We start from the raw sequence: 20,600 nt of genomic DNA, 5'->3' as shown, positions 1-20,600 counted from the left end.
TAGGTGAGATAGTGTTAAGAGTCCAAGTGTGTGGGAATCCAAGACAAACGGCTTCATTACAGCTTTGCTAGGATGCTTTGCTAGGATCGGGGCACAGATATTAATCCCATATGCAATGAATTCAGGGCATACACCCTCATGATCTTTTGCTCAGCCATTATGAAGCTTCATCACCATGTCCTTAACACCCCCCACTTAGTGAAGAGTGTACAGGAGGTAGGGCAAGGTATGTGTGACATGTTAGGAGTTGGGGCGATCAAGATAGTCATGCCAGACTCTAGTATTTGTGAGAGGTGAAGGGGACCGTCTCTCTAGAAATCTCTGCCAAAAGTCCTTGGGGGAGAGAGAGAGAGAGAGAGAGAGAGAGAGAGAGAGAGAGAGAGAGAGAGAGAGAGAGAGAGAGAGAGAGAGAGCTTATGTAATGGCTCAATTAGTGAGTGGCCATATATTGCAAGTGGAAGTTGTATAGTGCCCTTGGTGGAGGCACATCTTATTAGGGGATCGGTTATACTACATGGGCTTGAAGGACATTGGAGATTGAAACCGTTTCATCATGATAGGTTGGATATTCATATTTGGCATTCAACATTGTGATGACTCAATTTTCTTCACTCCAACATCTCCTTTTTTGTTCACCTCCACCCTCAACTCTCTTTTCTGGTGACTTTGCCTAGTAGTCTCGCCTTTGTTTTTGTAGTATCATGATGGCCCTAATATGATGATATCAAAGCTAGACTACAATATCAATTAAGCTTTTTGAAATAAGTCTCATATGCAAGTGAAGTATAGACTCTACACTACTATCATGTAAATGCCCACCCCTATGGAGACACTGTTAGATATCAATGCTCCACTCTCGTGTAACTACGTGGGAACCAGCTAACTCTACTTATAAGCCCCCCATATGAGGAGAAGGCATTTGAGTATCTTGGTTATCCAGTAGGTCCTAGTTTGGACACCAGATGGGGGCCATGTGTGCTCGGGGGGGTCATATGTATAAACCCTCTATATCACGTGCGTTCAAGGCCTATTTCTAAAATCCCTTATCTGTAAATTTTTCATTACTAAAATGTACCCCTTTTCTATACAAATTTGTAAATTTTTTCCAAAACTATTTTAAATAGTCCCTTATGTATATTTCTTTCTGTAAATTTTAGAAATAGAAAATATCCTTTTGTTGAACTCACGTGATAGGGTTACATATTATGAGTGACCCCCCCGAGCATGTGTGGCCTGATGGCTAGCCGGCTTCAGATACACTTGGCACACTGCCAACTAGGCTACATGCAAGTGCAGGAAGACATCCCATGACTGACCGCACTGAGGGTAGAAGGAGCATTTCCCGAGGCAGCCCACTCTCGGGTTGCGGGGCCCATTTGGAGCCCCAGATGATCTTGGATGGCTGTGGGCCAAACGGTATCCATAGGTCAGTTGCTCTATTCTGCGCCCCAGTTCTATCATGTGGTCGGTGGCCTAGGATGGACCTCCAATCGGTCAGTTTGGGTTGACTGGGTCGGTCTCCCAATTGAGTCTAACTGACTACGACTGGTGGCTATATAAGAGCAAGCCCATGAAGCCCATTATCATCACTGGCTATAGCAACCCTGATTCCTTAGCATCCAGCCTTCGTCCTCTGCTGTTTCCAGCATGCCATCGAAGCTTCTCACACAGGAGCACACGACTGGGACGCAGTGCCATCTATTGTATCAGTTTTACAGTAATCAAAATTTTGATTCTCCATACTATCTGCTTTTCTCTCTTGCATACGAGATCCTATTATCTATTGAGCACAGACGTTGTATTGTTTTCTAACATGGTATCAGAGCTTGGGCTCTAGCAAGAAGATTTGTTAGTGTGTTTCTGCTTGCGCGCAAATTGTGAGAGATGGCCCAGCTCGCAAGACTGCGAATCCCACCGTTCGGCGAAAGCGGAAAGTTGGACGGCACTAACTATCCACTCTGGAAGTTCAAGACGAAGACCATCCGAGGACCATCCTAAGCGCATACGAGCTTTGGGATACTGCTACTGGGGTGGACATGAAGCCGGTTGCGAGATCGAACCCAGCCAATGCAGCACAATAGATAGTACCAACTACCATCTCGCGTGGACAAGAAGAAATGCAGATGGGCTGTGTTCTATTGTCTGCAGTGTAAGTGATTCTATCATGGTGTTAATTTAACATGTCACCACAGCGGAGGAGGCATGGATAGGAGGCATGGACGGCGGTCTTGAAAAATCAGTACGAGACCACGAATCAAACATGGATTCAGAATCTGGAGACTCAACTCGCGAACGAGAAACTGTCTGAGTCTGAAACGGAACAGAAGTGCATCACCAGGGTGAAGAATCTGCGCAATCAAATGACTGCGATTGGCATCACCATCACCAGTGAGAATCTACCACGAAGGTGCATACGGATTCTACCACCAAAGTACGACGGCCTTGTTACGACGCTGAATACACAGAACAAAAATCTGCCCCTCAACTTTGAGGATTTCAGTGCAATGCTTCTAGAGGAGGAGATGCATCAAAAGACGAGGACTGGAGAAGATTCGACTTTCTATGCTAGATCAAAGAAAGGTAAGGGTAAGGACTCTGGTAACCCATCTTCTTCTGATGATAAAAAGAGAAAGAAGTAGATCAAGTGCTTCTATTGCAACAAGGTAGGGCACAAGCAGAATGAGTGCCGGAAGAAGATTGCAGATGGAGTAAAGAAAGAGTCCAGCAACAGCGTGCACGCAGTACCAGTAGAGCTGTTCGTAGCAATTGAGGAGATTTGCATAGAGGCAGTTCATGTACCTGCAGATGAACCTTGGATCATTGACAGTGGTGCATCGTGCCACATGACCAGTCGGAAGGATTGGTATACCTCTCTACATCCGGTAGGGAATGACATCCTGGTAGCAGTCGGCAATGATGCAAAATGTCCAGCAAAAGGAAAAGGTACGATTGCTCTCAAGTCAGATGGAGTTGTAAAACAATTGTCCGATGTTCTTTATGTGCCAGATATCAAGAGGAACTTGTTGTCCATTTCTGCAATCACGGATCAGGACCTCAAAGTTCACTTCAATAAGAATGGCGCACAAATTTTGCATCTTCAAGGGAAGGTCATTGGTAAAGGTACATGGCACAACAGCAGGGCAAAGGCTCCTCTAGAGCTCGTTCACACGGACCTCTACGGAAAGATGGAGATGGAAGCTTTGGGTGGTTCCTACTACTTCATGATGCTAATCAGTAGAAGGATATGGATATACTTCCTGAAGACTAAAGATGAGGCTTTTAGTAAGTTCAAAGAATGGCATGTAATGGTCGAGAAAGAAACGAGGAGGAAGGCGAAGAAGTTAAGATCATACAGAGGTGGGCAATCACCATGCAACTCTGATTGTCACATGATAACTGCGTAGGCTTGTTCTGCAGGCTTGTTCTGCACTACACCCATGTCCCCTAAAATCCTCCTCAACCACACTGCCTCACAAGAAGCAAAACATGCTGATTTGTACTCAGCCTCGGTAGAAGAAAGAGCAACTGTGGGTTGCTTCTTGCTGACCCATGACACAGCTCCAGATCCAAGTGAGAAATAGTAACATGTCACTGATCTCCTATTGTCCATGTCTCCTGCCCAATCCGAGTCACAGAATCCGGTCAAGATGTTGCCCTTGGTATAGGTGATGCCATAATCAAGTGTGCCTTTGATGTATTTCAGCACCTGCATCCTTGCCCTCCAATGGTTCTCCTAGGGCTTATTGGAAAACTTGCTTAGTACCAGTCGCAAAGGTGATGTCCGGCCGCGTGTTACATAAGTAAATCAAACTGCCCACAAGCCTTATGTACTTCGCTTCGTCCACCAGTGTTGATGAATCCTCATTTGAGAGCTTCACGTCAATCTCCATAGGGGTGCCAACTGTCTTGCACTCAGACATACCAATTGCCTTCAATATCTCTCCAGCATACTTCAGCTGTGAGATGAAGATATGTTTTGGCTCTTACCAAACTTCAATCCCCAAACAGAAATGCATCAGTCCGAGGTCTGTCATTTCAAACTCTCTTCCTAGCAAATGGTTTGTCTACGAGATCTTCTCTTCATGGTTCCCTATTATGACAAGGTTGTCCAAATAAAGGACCACGATCATACACCTACCTCCTTCTCTGTAGATATATAAATTTGCATCAGATGGGCTCCTCCTGAACCTGTTTCGCAAAAGGTAGGCATCAATCCACTGGTACCACGCTTGTGGGGCCTGTTTCAGCCCGTAAAGTGCCTTCTTTAGTTTACAAACTTTACGGGGATCACAAAACTTGGTGGTTGTTCCATGTATACCTCCTCCTTGAGATCTCCATTCAAAAAGGTAGATTTTACATCCATCTGAAACACAAGCCAACTTTCTAGTACTGCTAAAGCCAAAACACTGTGAATTGTGGTTAGTCGAGCTATGGGAGCAAAAGTATCCTGATAATCAAAACCATGTACCTGTGCGAATCCTTTTGCCATGAGCCGAGCCTTGTACTTATCCAACGTGCCGTCGGACTTGTACTTGGTCTTGTACACCCACTTGGTGCCAATTACCTTGCGTTTTGGTGGTCGATCCACAAGGTCCCAAGTGTTGTTCTTCATTATGGAGCCATACTCCAACTGCATAGCCTCCATCCACCTATCATTACCCTGTGCCTCTTCAAGACACTTGGGTTCTTCAGCACGGATCACCTCTGTCATCAAAGCGTAATTGACCGTGTTCCTGCGCCCTTCTTTGCTCCTCTAATCTCTTGGACCGATGGTGTTCGAATGGTTCCTCCTCAATGGCTAGAGGTTCTCTACTGTCCAAAAGTTGCTTTACCCACTTCGAGAATGGTCGTTGCCATTGTGGTTCTGCAAGCTCTTCTTCCTCTTCTTTATCTTGAATCCTCCCAAGCACCGTTGGGGGAGTTCAATCTACTGTTGGTGGTTGTACTAGATGGATATCCTGGTCCTGGTTGTCTGGGAAGGAAGCATCCTCCTCTAATTGATGCAGCTCTTCTGAGAAGACCACATCGCGACTTACTATTACCTTCTTGGTAATAGGATTATAGAGACGATAACCCTTCGCCTCTTCACTGTAGCCCAAGAAAATACACTTCCGGCTCTCCGGTTCCCATTTGGTCTTGTTAGCATCAGGGACATGCACAAAACAATCACATCCAAAAACTCTAAAACGTGCAGCTGAAGGTTTCTTACCAGAAAAGGCATGCAGTGGAGTCATCCCATTCACAGCCTTCGTGTATCTACGATTTAGAATGTAAACTGCCGTGTTACATGCTTCAACCCAGAAAGTCTTTGGCAAATCTTTCCCTTTCATCATACTCCTGCCCATTTCACAGATGACGCGCATCTTGCGCTCTGCTACTCCATTTTGCTATGGTATATGTGGCGGTGGTTTCTGCCTCTTGATCCCGTAACTTTTGCAGTAACTTTCGAATTCACTTGATGTGAACTCAGGCATCTTCATCGACTTGGCATTGGGCCGAAAAAGTAAGTTCACTTGCGGGTGGACATTGAGGGGGGGTGTTAGATATCAATGCTCCACTCTCGTGTAACTATGGGGGAACCAGCTAACTCTACTTGTAAGCCCCCCATATGAGCAGAAGGCATTTGAGTAGCTCGGTTATCCGGTAGGTCCTGGTTTGGACACCAAATGGGGGCCATGTGTGGCCTGATGGCTGGACAGCTTCAAATACAGTTGGCACACTGCTAACTAGGCTACATGCAAGTGCAGGAAGACATCCCATGACTGACCGCACTGAGGGTAGATGGAGCATTTGCCGGGGCAGCCCACTCTCGAGTTGCGGGGCCCGTTTGGAGCCCCAGATGATTCTGGATGGCTGTGGGCTAAATGGTATCCGTAGGTCAGTTGCTCTATTCTGCGCCACGGTTCTATCGTGTGGTCGGTGGCCTATTTCGAGACCGACTTCCAGTCGATCGGTTTGGGCGGACTAGGTCGGTCTCCCAATTGAGTCTAACCGACTACAACTGGTGGCTATATAAGAGCAAGCCCGTGAAGCCCGTTATCATCACTGGCTACAGCAACCCTGATTCCTTAGCATCCAGCCTTCGTCCTCTACTGTTTCCAGCACGCCATCGAAGCTTCTCACACAGGAGCACACGGCTGGGAGGCAGCGCCATCTATTGTATCAGTTTTACAGTAATCAAATTTTTGATTCTCCATACTATCTGCTTTTCTTCCTTGCATACGAGATCCTGTTATCTATTGAGCATAGACGTTGTATTGTTTTCTTACAAACACAACATGTGACCAATATAGATGGCTTGATAATTTTAGCACCATCTCTCATCATCACAATTATTACTCTTGATTCTCATTCAATTGATTTGGTAGAAGCAGAACTTTATAATTATTCCATCAGAATTAGGATTGTCAACAATAGAGGGTTTCTTCCAACTTCTCTAGCTACAATAGCAGTTCCTTCCAATCTCTTCGAAACCACTATCCTTAAGCTTGGGAGAGTGAATTCTATTGGTATAGCTACTTCCAATCCATACATCAAGCTACATGGAGTATGAGTTTTGCTTGTGTTGAATGTAGTTATATATGCCCATAGGGTAGCTTGAAATTTGTGTTCCCAATCAGTCTTTTTCACTTCTTTTTTTTTGGTGATTACCCTTGAGAGTTTAGTTGGTGGCTTCAGCTTGACCATCTCCTTGGGTATAGTGAGATTTGGATTTGTGGTGGGTCGTCATGAGTCGATGGAAAATAACTTCATTCACAAAGTGAGGATCTCGGTCCCTTATTGTCACAACTATTGAATCTGACAATGCTATTTTAATTTATGAACTTAGCAATGAATGGATTGAGGCATGTAGTCGTGTCCAAGAGGAGATGATGCTCCTTGGCACATCACATTTCTTAGCAATTTCAATAGAATCCCTAAACAAATGAGGTCACCATAGTCTTGCTTGGAGCACATTATAGGTAGTGACATCTACTACAAAATGTCCATATGCCATGCCAGGATGGGCTTCTTTGCAAGATGATTCTATCTCAAACTCCTTGACACATACCCTCATTTCATGATCCCTATCTTGGATATAAATGACTCTTACAATGATTTTCTAGAGAGTGGCAATATATATATATAATTTCACACCTCTAATTTGGTAATTTTATGCTAGGACCATCATATAGTCAAGAAGTTGATACATCCTACACCACATTGAGGAGATGTCCAATTTAAAGAGAGATGCATCAACAATGTCATGTTCATCCCTTGTAGGCTATTCACTTGTAGTCGAAACAAACCCCAAATTGTTGCATGGCTTGTTCCTCAAAGGCAAAACAACGCTTGATGATGTACATAGAAGCCAAAATTGTTTGCTAACAAATAGTGTGCCTATATTTCTTAATTCCATGGACTATGGATACACCCTTTTTCAATGGTGGTGGTGGTGTTTCTCTCATCATCATTAGCTATCTATATATCGACAAACTAATCAAGTTGAAATTCACTTGGATAGGTTAGTACGTGATGCATCACTATGCACATGAATTTTTTTTCCTAGTCATGAGGCTTAAGGCTGGGCACTATGATGAGCCTCCTTTTAGCTTTTAAAGAATTCTCATACTCCTTACTCCATTTAAATACATGCACTACATGGGCTTTGCCAAAGGTGAAAATTTTCAAGATGAGAGTTAGTACTAGCCCAAATGTCTCATAAACATCTGTACTCCTTTATAGTTCTTCACAGGTAGTAGTTATGAGATCACCTTGATTTTCATCCATCAATAGATATCCCATATTGGGACACAATATGTCAAAATGTCATAGCATGAGTTACCATACATTATCATTTTGAGGGGTTGAGGGAGATTTGATATAGCTTATCTTGATAAAAGATTCCTTTAGACACTTGAGCTAAGGTCGAAAAGCATAAGTGCATGTAGCCTTGGATGGCTTTGTCCTCTATGAATCTAGGCTGTCCTTTATTGTATGCTCCCTATCAAACTATTGGTGACCTGGTTGTGAAATAAGTGAGATCATCTCATCTATGGCCTTCCCAAGATATCTTCTAATTCTTTGAGAGTGTGTGGAACATGCATCACCACAAGGGTGACATTGTGACATTGAAACATAGCTTGGTCATATATGTTGTTATGTCATACATGAGGCCCGAGGCTGGACCTTGGATTGATAGCTTGAACTTCAAATGAATATTGGGATTCCCTGCAGCTTTGTAGAAATTTTGTTGAATTACAATAAGGTGCGACACCTCTATCAAGCATTGCACTCATGGCTTTAATTTGGTAGATCATCCAACACATGCATAAAACGATAATCTAAATGCCCTCCACGAAAACAAGCTTTTTTTAATACTAAATATATGGAGCTGCGCTGTAAATAACACTCTCCCTCTCTCATACTTTACATTGCAAGCGTGGGCTTATTCCTCTCTCACAATTAATATGAATAAATTTACACTGAATATGCACAAGATAATAACACAATCTCCTTGCCAAGAGAATCACCCAAGTTCAATATTCATCATACTAATCATCTCCATATTCCTCACCGTAAGGCAATCGATAACTTGGAAGCTGATCATCTTCCATGAATCATCTTCCATGATAACTACGTTTTCATCAAAAGTTCATCATCATCATCTGTGTCGTCCTTGCTGATGCCTTCCTCACTATTAGCAACCACCTGATCTGTGTTTACCTTGGTTTGTTGTACATCTCCAGCAACATCATCCACAGCCCTATCTGCCCACTTGACACGTTTTCCGTTCACATTAAGTGTCTCCTTATCCTCACCCTTGATATCATAGGTGCCACTTGTATTTACAGCTTCAGCAGTATCCTGTTCCACATGGGCTATTGTGAAAATTCTCTCTCTCTCTCTCTCTGCGCATGTGTTGTTAGCCCATGCGAGAACATACGTGTCTATGCAGTGGATGTCTGCCCATGCAAGAAGGCACAAATATGTACACATGGATACATGGGAGTGTTAGTCCATGCACCCATGTGAGCATGGCTTTCCTTTTTTTGAGTCACAGAAGGGAAAGAAACGGCGGAGGCACTTGATGGTAACCGCAACAAGGGGGAAGGGATGGCTAAGAGGTTTAGTTCCAGCATCAAGAAGGGGACAAAATGGTTGAAGAAGTTCGGAGTGGATATAGATGACATCCCAGAAGAACTATGTCAATCAAGGAGCCAGTGTCACAAAGCATCGATGCCCCATCCATCCAATCGGCATCCAAAGGCAGGATAGCTAGGACAGCCACAAAGGGCTATCAAAAGATAAAACAGAAGCAGCAGCCATGGACGCAGCCATTTGACAGGCAACTGCAAAAGACAGCAAGGCAGCGCCTGTACAGAGATAAAAAAGGTGCAGCAGCCACATCGTCAGCTGTGGCTGCTGTGTGAGCATTGACAGCAGCCAAGACAACTCAGTTGCCACATCACACAGGAGTTCAACCCCATGCTTGTTTTAAAAAAAGATCAACATGCGCAAAAGCCCAGGGTAAGAGTAAATCTCATGACGTAGAGGTGGAAACTATGATGGAAGAAGGCCAACTGTGAAGAGAGAACTTGCAAGCAATGCTTGAACGATGGTGGAGGATGAAGCTAGCATACTGGCCTATAGCAGCAAGTATGGATTGAGCACATTAGACTAAAGTTTTGACATCCATAACTTGCAGACTCTTACCCTCAACGCCTTTTTGAATTAGCCAAATTGCAAACATCTGGAAGCATAGAAAGTATTCATTGGAAATCTTGGAGCTAATCAAGTTTACCTTCATAAGACTACAGAATATCCAATGTTGCAAATTAGAGTTTTGTAAGATTTAATAGATGAATAATGAGAGAGATAGACAGATAGAGAGAGAGAGAGAGAGAGAGAGAGGCTATTTAGAGCTGTAGCAAGAGTATCATATGGTATAGCTGTACCTGTTCATCCCATAGATCATACTGTGTCTCCAGAGTACATTGACAAAACATTTCATTCTCTCTCTCTCTCTCTCTCTCTCTCTGATCAAAAGTGGTAGAACCAAAACAGCAGACCTTCACGGCATGCCCGACAGAGTCTCATATAACAAAGAGGTACAGCAAGATCCTCAAGACAGTTCTCTGAACTCCCTGTTAAAGGGACCATTGAGACCTAGTTTCTAGAGGTACTTTAATAAAAGCAGAGTCAAGTAGACAAAAGTCGGGAGATACCCATGACAAAAATGTGGAAGAACCGATTCCTAGCACAACTTCAATTCAGATTGGTAAGATTTCACTTTGTATTGAAAAGTACAAATGCACAAAGATGACTGGGTCTTCTACATGAGGTAGGGGACCTTTAAGAGAAATATTGTAATGTTTTTGCATCATGAATCATCCTGAACAAAGCAGCAATCAGACCCCGACCCTTGATTATTCTCTTCCTCCACCTCGTCCTCTTTCTCGTTGTCTTCTTCCTTGCTTTTTTGATATTCGTGTTGACGCATATACACCCTTCATCTCTTCTGCCCAATAATTGCATAGATCAAATAATTCTGTGGAAACACCCGCGACTCTGCCCGAAAGATGCCGTGCCGTGGGGTCCTCACAAGTTTGGAGGCTCTTGGGGTCTCCTCTGCCGAATCTATGGAAGCTGCCCGATCGTAGCTCGTATCTAAGTCGGCTGAGAAATCGGAGATTTCCTTTATTAAGAGAAAGGATCGAAAGTAGTCGCCCAGAGAGCTCTGAGAGAGAGAACCTCGCCTTCACCCCATCAGGCCTCGTCTCTCCTCTTCAAGTTCCCAAGGAGCTCTTTCGTAAGAAGCCATCTTCCCTCTGCTCTCGTACCAATTCTCTCCCATTGTCAAAATCTCGTTTTACTTGTTCCGTAGCTTAAGATTCAGAGGCCACTTCTTCACCTCATCTTCCTGCTCGCAAGCTTGCCACTGCCCTCGCTCTCGCTGCCATCATCACCTCAGCCCCCCTCACCTGCCCAAATCAGGCCCTCGCCGACGTCGCTGGCCTCACCCCCTGCAAGGACTCCAAGGCCTTCGCCAAACGTGAAGAGAAAGAGATCAAGAAGCTCGCCAAGCATTTGGACAAGTACACTCGCCCCGGCTCTCGCTATCAATGCCACCATTGGTAAATCAGGTCTGCTTTGCGGAACCGATGCGCTACCTCACCTCGTCGTGGACGGTGATCACCAGGATTTGCTAGGCCATGGAGGACGGAGCAGCGAGCTTCCACAGTTCTCTTGGTTGCCTGCGCATTTACCAGATTCGGCTTGCAAGGTTGAGGCTTCGGAAAGGATAGACATGGTAAATGACTTCCTGACCCCGCTTCAAAATCCCAGGGGCAATTTTTCATGCCATAGACCCTCATTTGATAACCTTTTCTTCATTCATGCAATCCCTTTCCCTTTCCATCATTCATGCAATCCCTTTCTTCATTCATGGAATCCCTTTCCAAGATTGGAAATTTTTTGTCAACTTTACCCAACCACTAGGAGCTAAGATCAACAAGAAAACAACCAATGGTAGTTAAGTTGCCTTACACATTTCAGTTATCTTCTCGTAATGGGTGCAAATGGGTGCAATTCAAGAACAATCTAAGTACAAGGCTTTGTGGAAAGGGATTGAATACCTAAGTAAGTGGCTACTTATAATGATACTAGACTAGACTACGTAGAGACAAAGATAAGGAAAAAAGTCACTACTTTTGATGGCATATCTTAAAGAACAATAGGAGAACGAATGCTGCCAACCGAAGAATGCTTAAAAGACTAGCTCTGCGAAGGCATCACACCGATCGGGAACATTGTGCAGTGTCGAATTCAGCGCGATCAGGAGTGGAAGAGTAAGGGGCTTAGCACATGGGAAGAAATAGGATGGGAATGGGGAAAGGTGGTCCCAAGTGGTCCCATGCATATTTCCTTCCTATTCCCATCCCACCATGTGCTAACAAAAAAAGAACTAGGGATGGGTTTAGGAGGAAGAGGACACATGGCATCATTTCATGTGTTTAAGAGGTGGGGACCTTGTGGGGACAAGGACACATGTCATCCTTCCATGTTTTTGAATCCCTAAAAAAGGGGAACCCATTTTGGCTGCCAGGGTCTAGAGGCCATGGTCCACAATGGGAGAAAAAGTGGCTACTCCCATTCTAAATCCATCCTAGACCACTTGGTGTAGGATGGGAGTAATGATGACAAAAAGATTCCCATTCTAAACCCATGCTAGCCCCATCTATGTGCTAAGGCCCTAAGGGCCTTGCAGCATTTGCTCAAGCAATTCGGGAGTCATGCTTCCCTTGCAGCTCCACGACTGTTTAGTTGTGCTTATGCTTCTCATATAATATAAGGCTCAAGCCATTCTTTGAATTTATGATGGTCTTTCAAATAAAAACAAAGCTTCGAATCATTACTTTATTAGACATGCATGTGTTATTTTTTGGGCGTTCTTTTATTAGATATACATGTGTAATTTCTTTACTTGTTCCATTAACAATTTTCTAGCATAACAAATGATTTGCTTTTTAACGTAGATAAAATTTCTGAGGTAATTTCTCGTTGTTGTTCTAGGTTCGTGATTCAATCAACCGGACATTCGCAATGGCAGCAGTTCGCATGGATTCTCAAGATAGTAAGCTCGTTAAGAACCAAGCATTCAATAATGACTTCATCAACTAGCACGCAAGAGTCTAGCAATAAACCAAAGCTCAAGGCCTCAAGCAAGAAGAAAATGGAGGCAATTGAAAAAAAGAATCTGCAAGCTCTGATGAAAGAAGAAAACGAAGTTTGAGAGTCAACCCAATAAGCAGAACTACGGTAATAAAGTCCCTTGATGTCCTTCATCTATATGGCGAAGGATATTTTGACTTTCCTTGTATGTAATTGAGGGGAAAATATATACGCTTGCGTGTCATCAACGACGAGCCAAGCATTACAGATATTCAGCAAAACTACTGTCTATATTGTCTATATTGAGCAAAACTATTGTCGATATTGAAAATTTTGAATGTGCTAATTCAATATTTGCTAAAAGCAGTAAGAATGACATTGTTCTTTACATATACAATCCATTTTCAATGTATCTTTAGGCAGGTAGCATTGTGGAATGAAATGAAAATCTGGCCTTTCACTCAGCCACGTGTTAAATGGTTTTAAAGTCAAATTTAAACTTTAATACTCTCTTTTTTTCCACATTTCGTAACTTCCATCGTTTTTTTTCTTGCAAAATCAGAAGGGAGAGAGCTTCCGCCATAGCCACATTTCTCTCTTCTTCCGCATCTCCATCGCCCTCTTTTTGAAGCTTTCTTCTTCCTTCTTTTTCTCCATCTCCATTGCCATCTCTTTGAAGGGTGGTAGCAAGCTAAGGGTGTCCACTTCCGGACCACTTTCAGGTGAGTGTGACACCCACTCGAGTGAAAATACAAAGGTTTTGCTTCGGTCTACAATACCTCGATCGAGGTATTATCTCCAATGAAAATCACACACGAGGACAACCGAGCCAAGCCGATACCTCGATCGAGGTCCTGGACTTTTTTCACCGAACCGAGCCTATACCTCGATCGAGGTCTCCTGGCATGCCACCTATACCTCGTTCGAGGTATCGTGGCAATCCAGCTATACCTCGATCGAGGTATTGTGGCATGTTCACATACCTTGATCTCGATCGTGTCATATACCTCGATCGAGGTATGTGCCATCCGACAGGGCAGTTGACATACCTCGATCGAGGTATGCATGCTGGACCGATGACTTAGCCGCATGTCGAATACATCAATCGAGGTATGTGGCATCCGGCTGGCTGCTGACATACCTCGATCGAGGTATCATGGCGGGTCCATACCTCGATCGAGGTAGATGGACCGATGTGTATGGGGCATGTCAAATACCTCGATCGAGGTATAGAGGTACGACGGAGCGATGTATATGTGGCATGTAAAATACCTCGATCGAGGTATCGTGGCATGTCTATACCTCGATCGAGGTATGATGGATCGATATGTATGTTGCATGTGAAATACCTCGATCGAGGTAGGGAAACCCTAAATTTTCGTATATAAAGAGAGGGACCCCCCCTCATTCTTCATACCTCGATCGAGCTCCTCCTCATCGACCGATTTTGGATTTGCAGGAGCTCAATGGAATTGCGGCAGCGACGGAGAGCGACCAACGGACAACGACGAAGATGGACGGAGCGGGAGAGTCCAGGTAAGGTTTTTTTTATGTAGCTTTTTTTTTTAACGAAAATTTATTTAAATTTTAGTTTACATGAATAATTATAAAATATTTCTAAATTTCAAATGCATTTTAAAGTTTTTTTTTTGGAATTACATAATTTTTTATTTAAAATGTGAAAATGTAAATATTTTGTTTTTTTAAATCATCTTTAAAAAAAAGAGATTAAAGTTATTTTTTAAATTAGTGCTATTTTTATTTAAATAAAAAAACGTTTAAATTTTATTTTTAAAAATGATCTTTGAAAAAAAAAGAAAATAAGAGTTTAAGGTAACTTTTATGTTATGTAAGTTATTTAAGTTAGTGAAGTTTTTATTTAAATGTGAAAAAGTATATAATTTGTTTATTAAAATCATCTATAAAGAAAAAAATATAACTGAAGTTTATAAATTACTGAAGTTTTGAATTAAATATAACGTTTAAATTTTGTTTTTAGAAATCATCTATTAAAAAAAATAAAATAAGAGTATAAAGTAGCTTTTATATTATTTTAGTTTAAAGGAAAATGTAATGTAATTATAAATTATTTCAAAATTTCAAATGCATTAAAAAAATTTTTTTAATAATTTTTTTTAATTACGTAATTTTTTATTTAAAATGTGAAAATGTATATATTTTGTTTTTTAAATTCATCTATTTAAAAAAAGAGAGATTAAAGTAGGTTTTATGTTATTTTTCAAATTGGTGCTATTTTTATTTAAATAAAAAAACATTTGAATTTTAGTTTTAAAAATCATTATTAAAAAAAAAAGAAAATAAGAGTTTAAGGTAGCTTTTATGTTATTTAAGTTAGTGAAGTTTTTATTTAAATGTCAGAAAGTATATATTTTGTTTTTTAAAATCATCAAAAAAAAAAAAAAGAGATTAAAGTAGTTTGCATGTTATTTTTTAAATTAGTGAAGTTTTGAATTAAATATAACGTTTAAATTTTAGTTTATAGGAATAATTATAAAATTTTTCTAAATTTAAAATGCATTTTAAAGTTTTTTTAAATTATTTTTAGAATTACGTAATTTTTTATTTAAAATGTGAAAATGTATATATTTTGTTTTTTAAAATCATCTTTTAAAAAAAAGAGATTAAAGATATTTTTTAAATTAGTGTTATTTTTATTTAAATAAAAAACGTTTAAATTTTATTTTTAAAAATGATCTTTAAAAAAATAAAAAAGAAAATAAGAGTTTAAGGTAGCTTTTATGTTATTTAAGTTAGTGAAGTTTTTATTTAAATGTCAGAAAGTATATATTTTATTTTTTGAAATCATCTATTAAAAAAAAAAGAGATTAAAATAGTTTGCATGTTATTTTTTAAATTAGTGAAGTTTTGAATTAAATATAACATTTAAATTTTGTTTTTAGATATCATCTATTAAAAAAAAGAAATTATTGCGGTGTGCGTTTATCTATCTTTATGTGGAATATTTTAGATTATATAGTTGGTTAAGAGTTGTTTCATAATTTAGGTAGAGTAAGTAGGCTGTATAAAACACCACATGGGCATTATCCCTAAAACACCACACCACATGGGCATTATCCTAAAAATGTATCCCAACATAGCTAATCATGTCCTCATCATCCTTGGGATAAAAGAGCAAGCAATATTCAATGTCATGTGGTATGTGAGTTTCTCCCTTATATTAGCAAAATGATTTTTTCTTTCATGTCTTCAGCAAAGTAACTCGTTCCTTCCCACCTAGCGCCCACCTACATCCTCTCACTTGAGGCTCACGTAATGACGAAAAAGTATCTTCTATTTCTAACCTTAGTATAGCATGGCCCAAAGCGTAGTAACTTGGCTTCATTCACACCATTCACTTGGGGGTCAAATGAAATTGGAAAAGCGTTTTCTACTTTCCAGCCTCAATTGAGCATGGGATGAATGAAGTCTATCCAATGATGCATCATCCGAGGACGATTGCCCACATGCAACACCACCCTACTAAGACATTATTGTGCTACCCATGTAGAACATCTATTGTTTTGCTTGGCCATATGGCAAAGACCCCAATACTAGAGTGGTTAGCTGCATAAGCGTATGGCTAATTGGATCTTCTAAATGCATCAGCGCATGGAAAACACATACGTAAATGATTGTCCAAAGGTCTCCTCTCTCCCCAGGCATGGGAACCAAGTGATGATCTATAGGAATGGCCACTAGTTGAGGTGGATTGCCCAACCAAAATAGATAATATTGAAAAGGCCTAATTATTTTCTCAAAGTTCTCGCTTTTGAAGGTCTGTAGTGTCAACCCGCTCTCTTTTTTAATGTGTAGTCCGAGAAATACTAGATGCGCCTTGCTTGTGTATCGTTCAAAGTAATGTATTAGATATCCTTCTATCTCCTTCATATCTAGTGCAAACCCAAGGCAGTAAAGCATTCAAAGAAGGTCTTATTAACCAAACCTCTCCACTATCTGTCCTTAGTATAGGGGCCATAAGTGGACAATGTGGTCCTTACACCACATGTGGAAAAGTTTCCAAAGAGCGAGAAATCAATTTAAAAAAATACAACTCTTCTTATTTTGGAAAATAAGTTAATCAAGTATAATAATACTTGCCCCAACCATGTGTATTATCTTGGGGAATAAAATATAGAGATTCTCCTCAATACCATCTCTTAAACCTACAGTCTTTCTAAATAATTATAAATACAAATTGAATTTGTAAATAATTGTTTATATGAATTGAATTTGCAACATAGCACTGTTGTAGGCATAGCCACACATTTGGCCCATCTACTGGTAGGTGCATAGGATGATCCCAACGACATCCTACCTCATCAAGGAGTACGTACAAATAGTTTTCATTACGTAAATAGATTATAAGTCATATTGAATAGAATATTATTTTCATTACCCAAATAGAATATTAATTTCCATGTGTTTTTTTTGTGCATGCGCTAGCCACAGCGCACAGGTTCTGGCACCACTATTTGTATGCAGATAGAGATTCTGAGAGCTGAGATGAGGACACTGCAGGATGCTAGGGCACCCCCTCACTTGGTTGCGAGTCTAGATTTAGTCATTGAGGCTCTGGGTCGATTGGACACAGTTGAGGACGTTGTGGATAGCTTTCAGGCACAGGCTGAGGCAGAGATCATTGGTCATGGCTTGGATTCGACAGTTGTTTGAGCGTGAGTCACCTCACAGGCAGGCCTTAGAGGATATGTTTTGGGATGGTCACACTGAGGCGATGCGACCACAATCAAGGCTGCCCTTGCATATTTTACGTTGTAGGAACCCTGTCATAGCAGCACACATTTATCCGAGATATCTCGCTGCAAATGGTGGTCGATTGCCTCACAACCATCAGATAGCCAGGTCATTTGCCATGCAGCTATACGTTGAGTTTGTGCTTGGTCATCGGGTAGACTACCTTAGTACCCGTCTAGGATCAGGAGCGGGACATGGTAGGATGGGGCATCAGGAGCGTCAGACTGCAGGTGTTCGGCGTCGATGCGAGGCACAAGAGTTGCACACTATCCCTGCACCGGCATTGCGAGCTGTTGGAGGACGGATTAGGGGGGATATTCATTCAGTGGCATTATCCTTGCACGACATGGTCTCTGCCCTATCGAGATCACTTTCGATTCCACCTCCCACATCGATGGAGCCTCCCACATCTACACCACCTCCCACATCTACACCGCCTCAGCACGAGTTGGAGACTCGAGACGCACAGATTGTAGAGTTGGAGGCATTGTTGGCCGAGTCTAGGGACGAGGTTAGTTATTTTGATTATTTTAGTTTATTTTTTTGTAGCGTGTTTTGAACTAAAGTTTTTTGGTTAATTCTCACCATGTACGTGACATGTTTGCATTGCAGGCACATCTATTGCGACAGGATATGGAGTCTCGTGTATGATTGTTGGAGGCAGCTTTGGAGGAGCAAAGGATTCAGACATGCATAGCGTACCATCGTGCGGAGCACTATATTTTGCAGTTGAGACATATTAGTCGTGATCCATCTCACCATAGGATCGACCCCAGCGTGGCCCTATACCCCGCTCCTCCTGTAGATGTGCCGACTAGGACATCCATAGACGTAGCAGTCATAGCCAGGCTTCCTACCACCACTTGTGTCCTTTGCCACAAGGAGTTTGACACCGTAGGGTGGTTTGGACTAGGGTGCAGCCACATCGCACATCTCCATTGCATGACCCGCCACATGGTGGCATGATCAGTGTGCCCTGTATGCTTTGCTAACATTGATGTGGCCACATACAGAGGACTAGGCATAGATGATCTGTATCCTGCTCATTGTCAGGCCATTGCTCCATTCGCCCGTGTGGTCTTGACAGAGCACTACAGGGAGGAGGCACAGAGAGCTTTGCTGTAGCAGGAGGGTGCTGATACATCAGTGGTTGCAGCGTGTGTTCCGCGACGCTTCTCATATGGTGATTTCATGCCAGGTGACGAGGCACGAGCAAAGGAGGCATGCCATATTGAGCTAGAGGCAAAGCTTCAGACATCATTGCAGCAGTGGGTGGAGCAGCAGCTTGGGCGGGGCCAACACCAGTGTCTTCTACATGTAGAGATGATTACTCACGCTGGATTTGAGGCACGAGGAAGTTGAGACACGCATACATAGAGGAGGCAAGGGAGGCAGAGATGGCGGTGGTGGCTCGTGCAGCATGCCCTCCTCTTCATCAGGATGAGGCTGGCCCATCTCATGCAGGAGATGAGGCTGGCCCATCTAATCCGGCTTTGCCTGAGGGCACACAGCGGACGGTTGGGCAGTGGGTCATACAGGAGCCACGTCAGAGGATGACTAGAGGATCATATGTGGAGTTATCAGATTCTGATTCAGGATGATTGTTTAGGCTTCACACATTTCTTGTTTAGGGATGCACTTCTGCACGATGATGATGATGATGTACATATTCATTTTGGTACTTTCATGATATTGTTCTTACTTTTATGATGTATGAGCACTTTCGTACTTTCATGATGTTCTTCTTACTTTGTTTATCTCAGTTTATAGTTTGTTCAAATCTAACATAAACATTTAAAATTAGGAGTATGATTTTGAATTTCAAATATCTCAATTCACACATCTAATACATAAGGTATTTTAAAAAGAATGCCATGTGAAGTAATTGTAAACATTAAGCATTGAAAAAGTGTTCAAGTATAAGGTCCCTCTCTCTCTCTCTCTCTCTCTCTTTGTCGTGCTATGAACTTTATCATTTTGAATATCATATTGAATTTCGTATATATCAATGCTTGCAATTATTACACTAAACCTAAGAGCCATGCGAAGTTTCATCCCCATGTGCGTATTTAAAATTAAGAGTATGATTTTGAATTTCAGATATCTCAATTCACACATCTAATATATAGGGTATTTTAAAAATAATGCCGTGTGTTGTAATTGTAAACATTAAGCATTGAAAAGGTGTTCAAGTATAAGGTCTCTCTCTCTCTCTCTTTCTAGAGCTCTCTCGTGCTATGAACTTTATCATTTTGAATATCATATTGAATTTCGTATATATCAATGCTTGCCATTTTTCATATGTAGTCACTAGTAGGGGTTATACATTCCACGTGGCACATACGAAATCAATTGGAGACCAAATCTTGTGTGGATGTATGCATTATACCTTCCACGTGGCGCATACCAAATCAGTTGGAGACCAAATCTTGCATGGATGTACGTCTACGGTAGCCTAAGAGCCGTGCAAAGTTTAATCCCCAACAGATAAGTCCACATGCGTATTTGGTTAGTACGTGCGCCATTTTTCATACGCAATCACTAGTTGGGAGTGCTTGCAAAAATGTACGCATTATACCTTTCACGTGGCGCATACCAAATCAGTTGCAGACCAAATCTTGCATGGATGTACGTCTAGGGTAGCCTAAGAGCCATGTGAAGTTTCATCCCCAACAGGGTTTAGGAGTTAGGGTTTAGGGTTTAGGGTTTAGTCGTGCTAGTAGGGATTGTAAAAATGTACGCATTCTACCTTCCACGTGGCACATACCAAATCAGTTGGAGACCAAATCTTGCAAGGATGTACATCTAGGGTAGCCTAAGAGCTGTGTGAAGTTTCATCCCCAACAGGGTTTAGGATTTAGTCGTGCTAGTAGGGATTATAAAAATGTACGCATTATACCTTCCACGTGGCGCATACCAAATCAGTTGGAGACCAAATCTTGCATAGATGTACATCTAGGGTAGCCTAAGAGCCGTGTGAAGTTTCATCTCCAACAGGGTTTAGGGTTTAGTCATGCTAGTAGGGATTGTAAAAATGTACGCATTATACCTTCCATGTGGCGCATACCAAATCAGTTGGAGACCAAATCTTGCATGGATGTACATCTAGGGTAGCCTAAGAGCCATGTGAAGTTTCATCCCCAACAGGGTTTAGAGTTTAGGGTTTAGGGTTT

At 41.7% G+C, this 20,600-nt stretch overlaps 1 protein-coding gene across 1 annotated transcript; it reads left to right on the top strand.

Moving 5' to 3' along the window:
* The first annotated feature begins 17,407 nt into the window (after positions 1-17,407).
* LOC147890505 (uncharacterized) lies at positions 17,408-18,124 on the top strand. The gene is made up of 2 exons (XM_087390407.1): positions 17,408-17,928; positions 18,028-18,124. Exons 1-2 carry the CDS (start codon positions 17,408-17,410, stop codon positions 18,122-18,124), a joined length of 618 nt encoding a protein of 205 aa, XP_087246533.1.
* Positions 18,125-20,600: the final 2,476 nt, after the last annotated feature.

This window comes from Dipteris shenzhenensis, chromosome 19 (assembly GCF_047967505.1).
Source record: "Dipteris shenzhenensis isolate YYH24624 ecotype China chromosome 19, Dip_SZ_1.0, whole genome shotgun sequence".
Lineage (NCBI taxonomy): Eukaryota > Viridiplantae > Streptophyta > Polypodiopsida > Gleicheniales > Dipteridaceae > Dipteris > Dipteris shenzhenensis.
This window is presented reverse-complemented; position numbering and strand designations above follow the sequence as displayed.

Excerpts from the sequence above, each read along its gene's own strand:
- LOC147890505 (XM_087390407.1), top strand. The coding sequence starts at position 17,408 with ATGCGACCACAATCAAGGCTGCCCTTGCATATTTTACGTTGTAGGAAC. Across the intron at positions 17,929-18,027 it reads GAGGCATTGTTGGCCGAGTC|TTTGCATTGCAGGCACATCT; the intron begins TAGGGACGAGGT and ends GTACGTGACATG.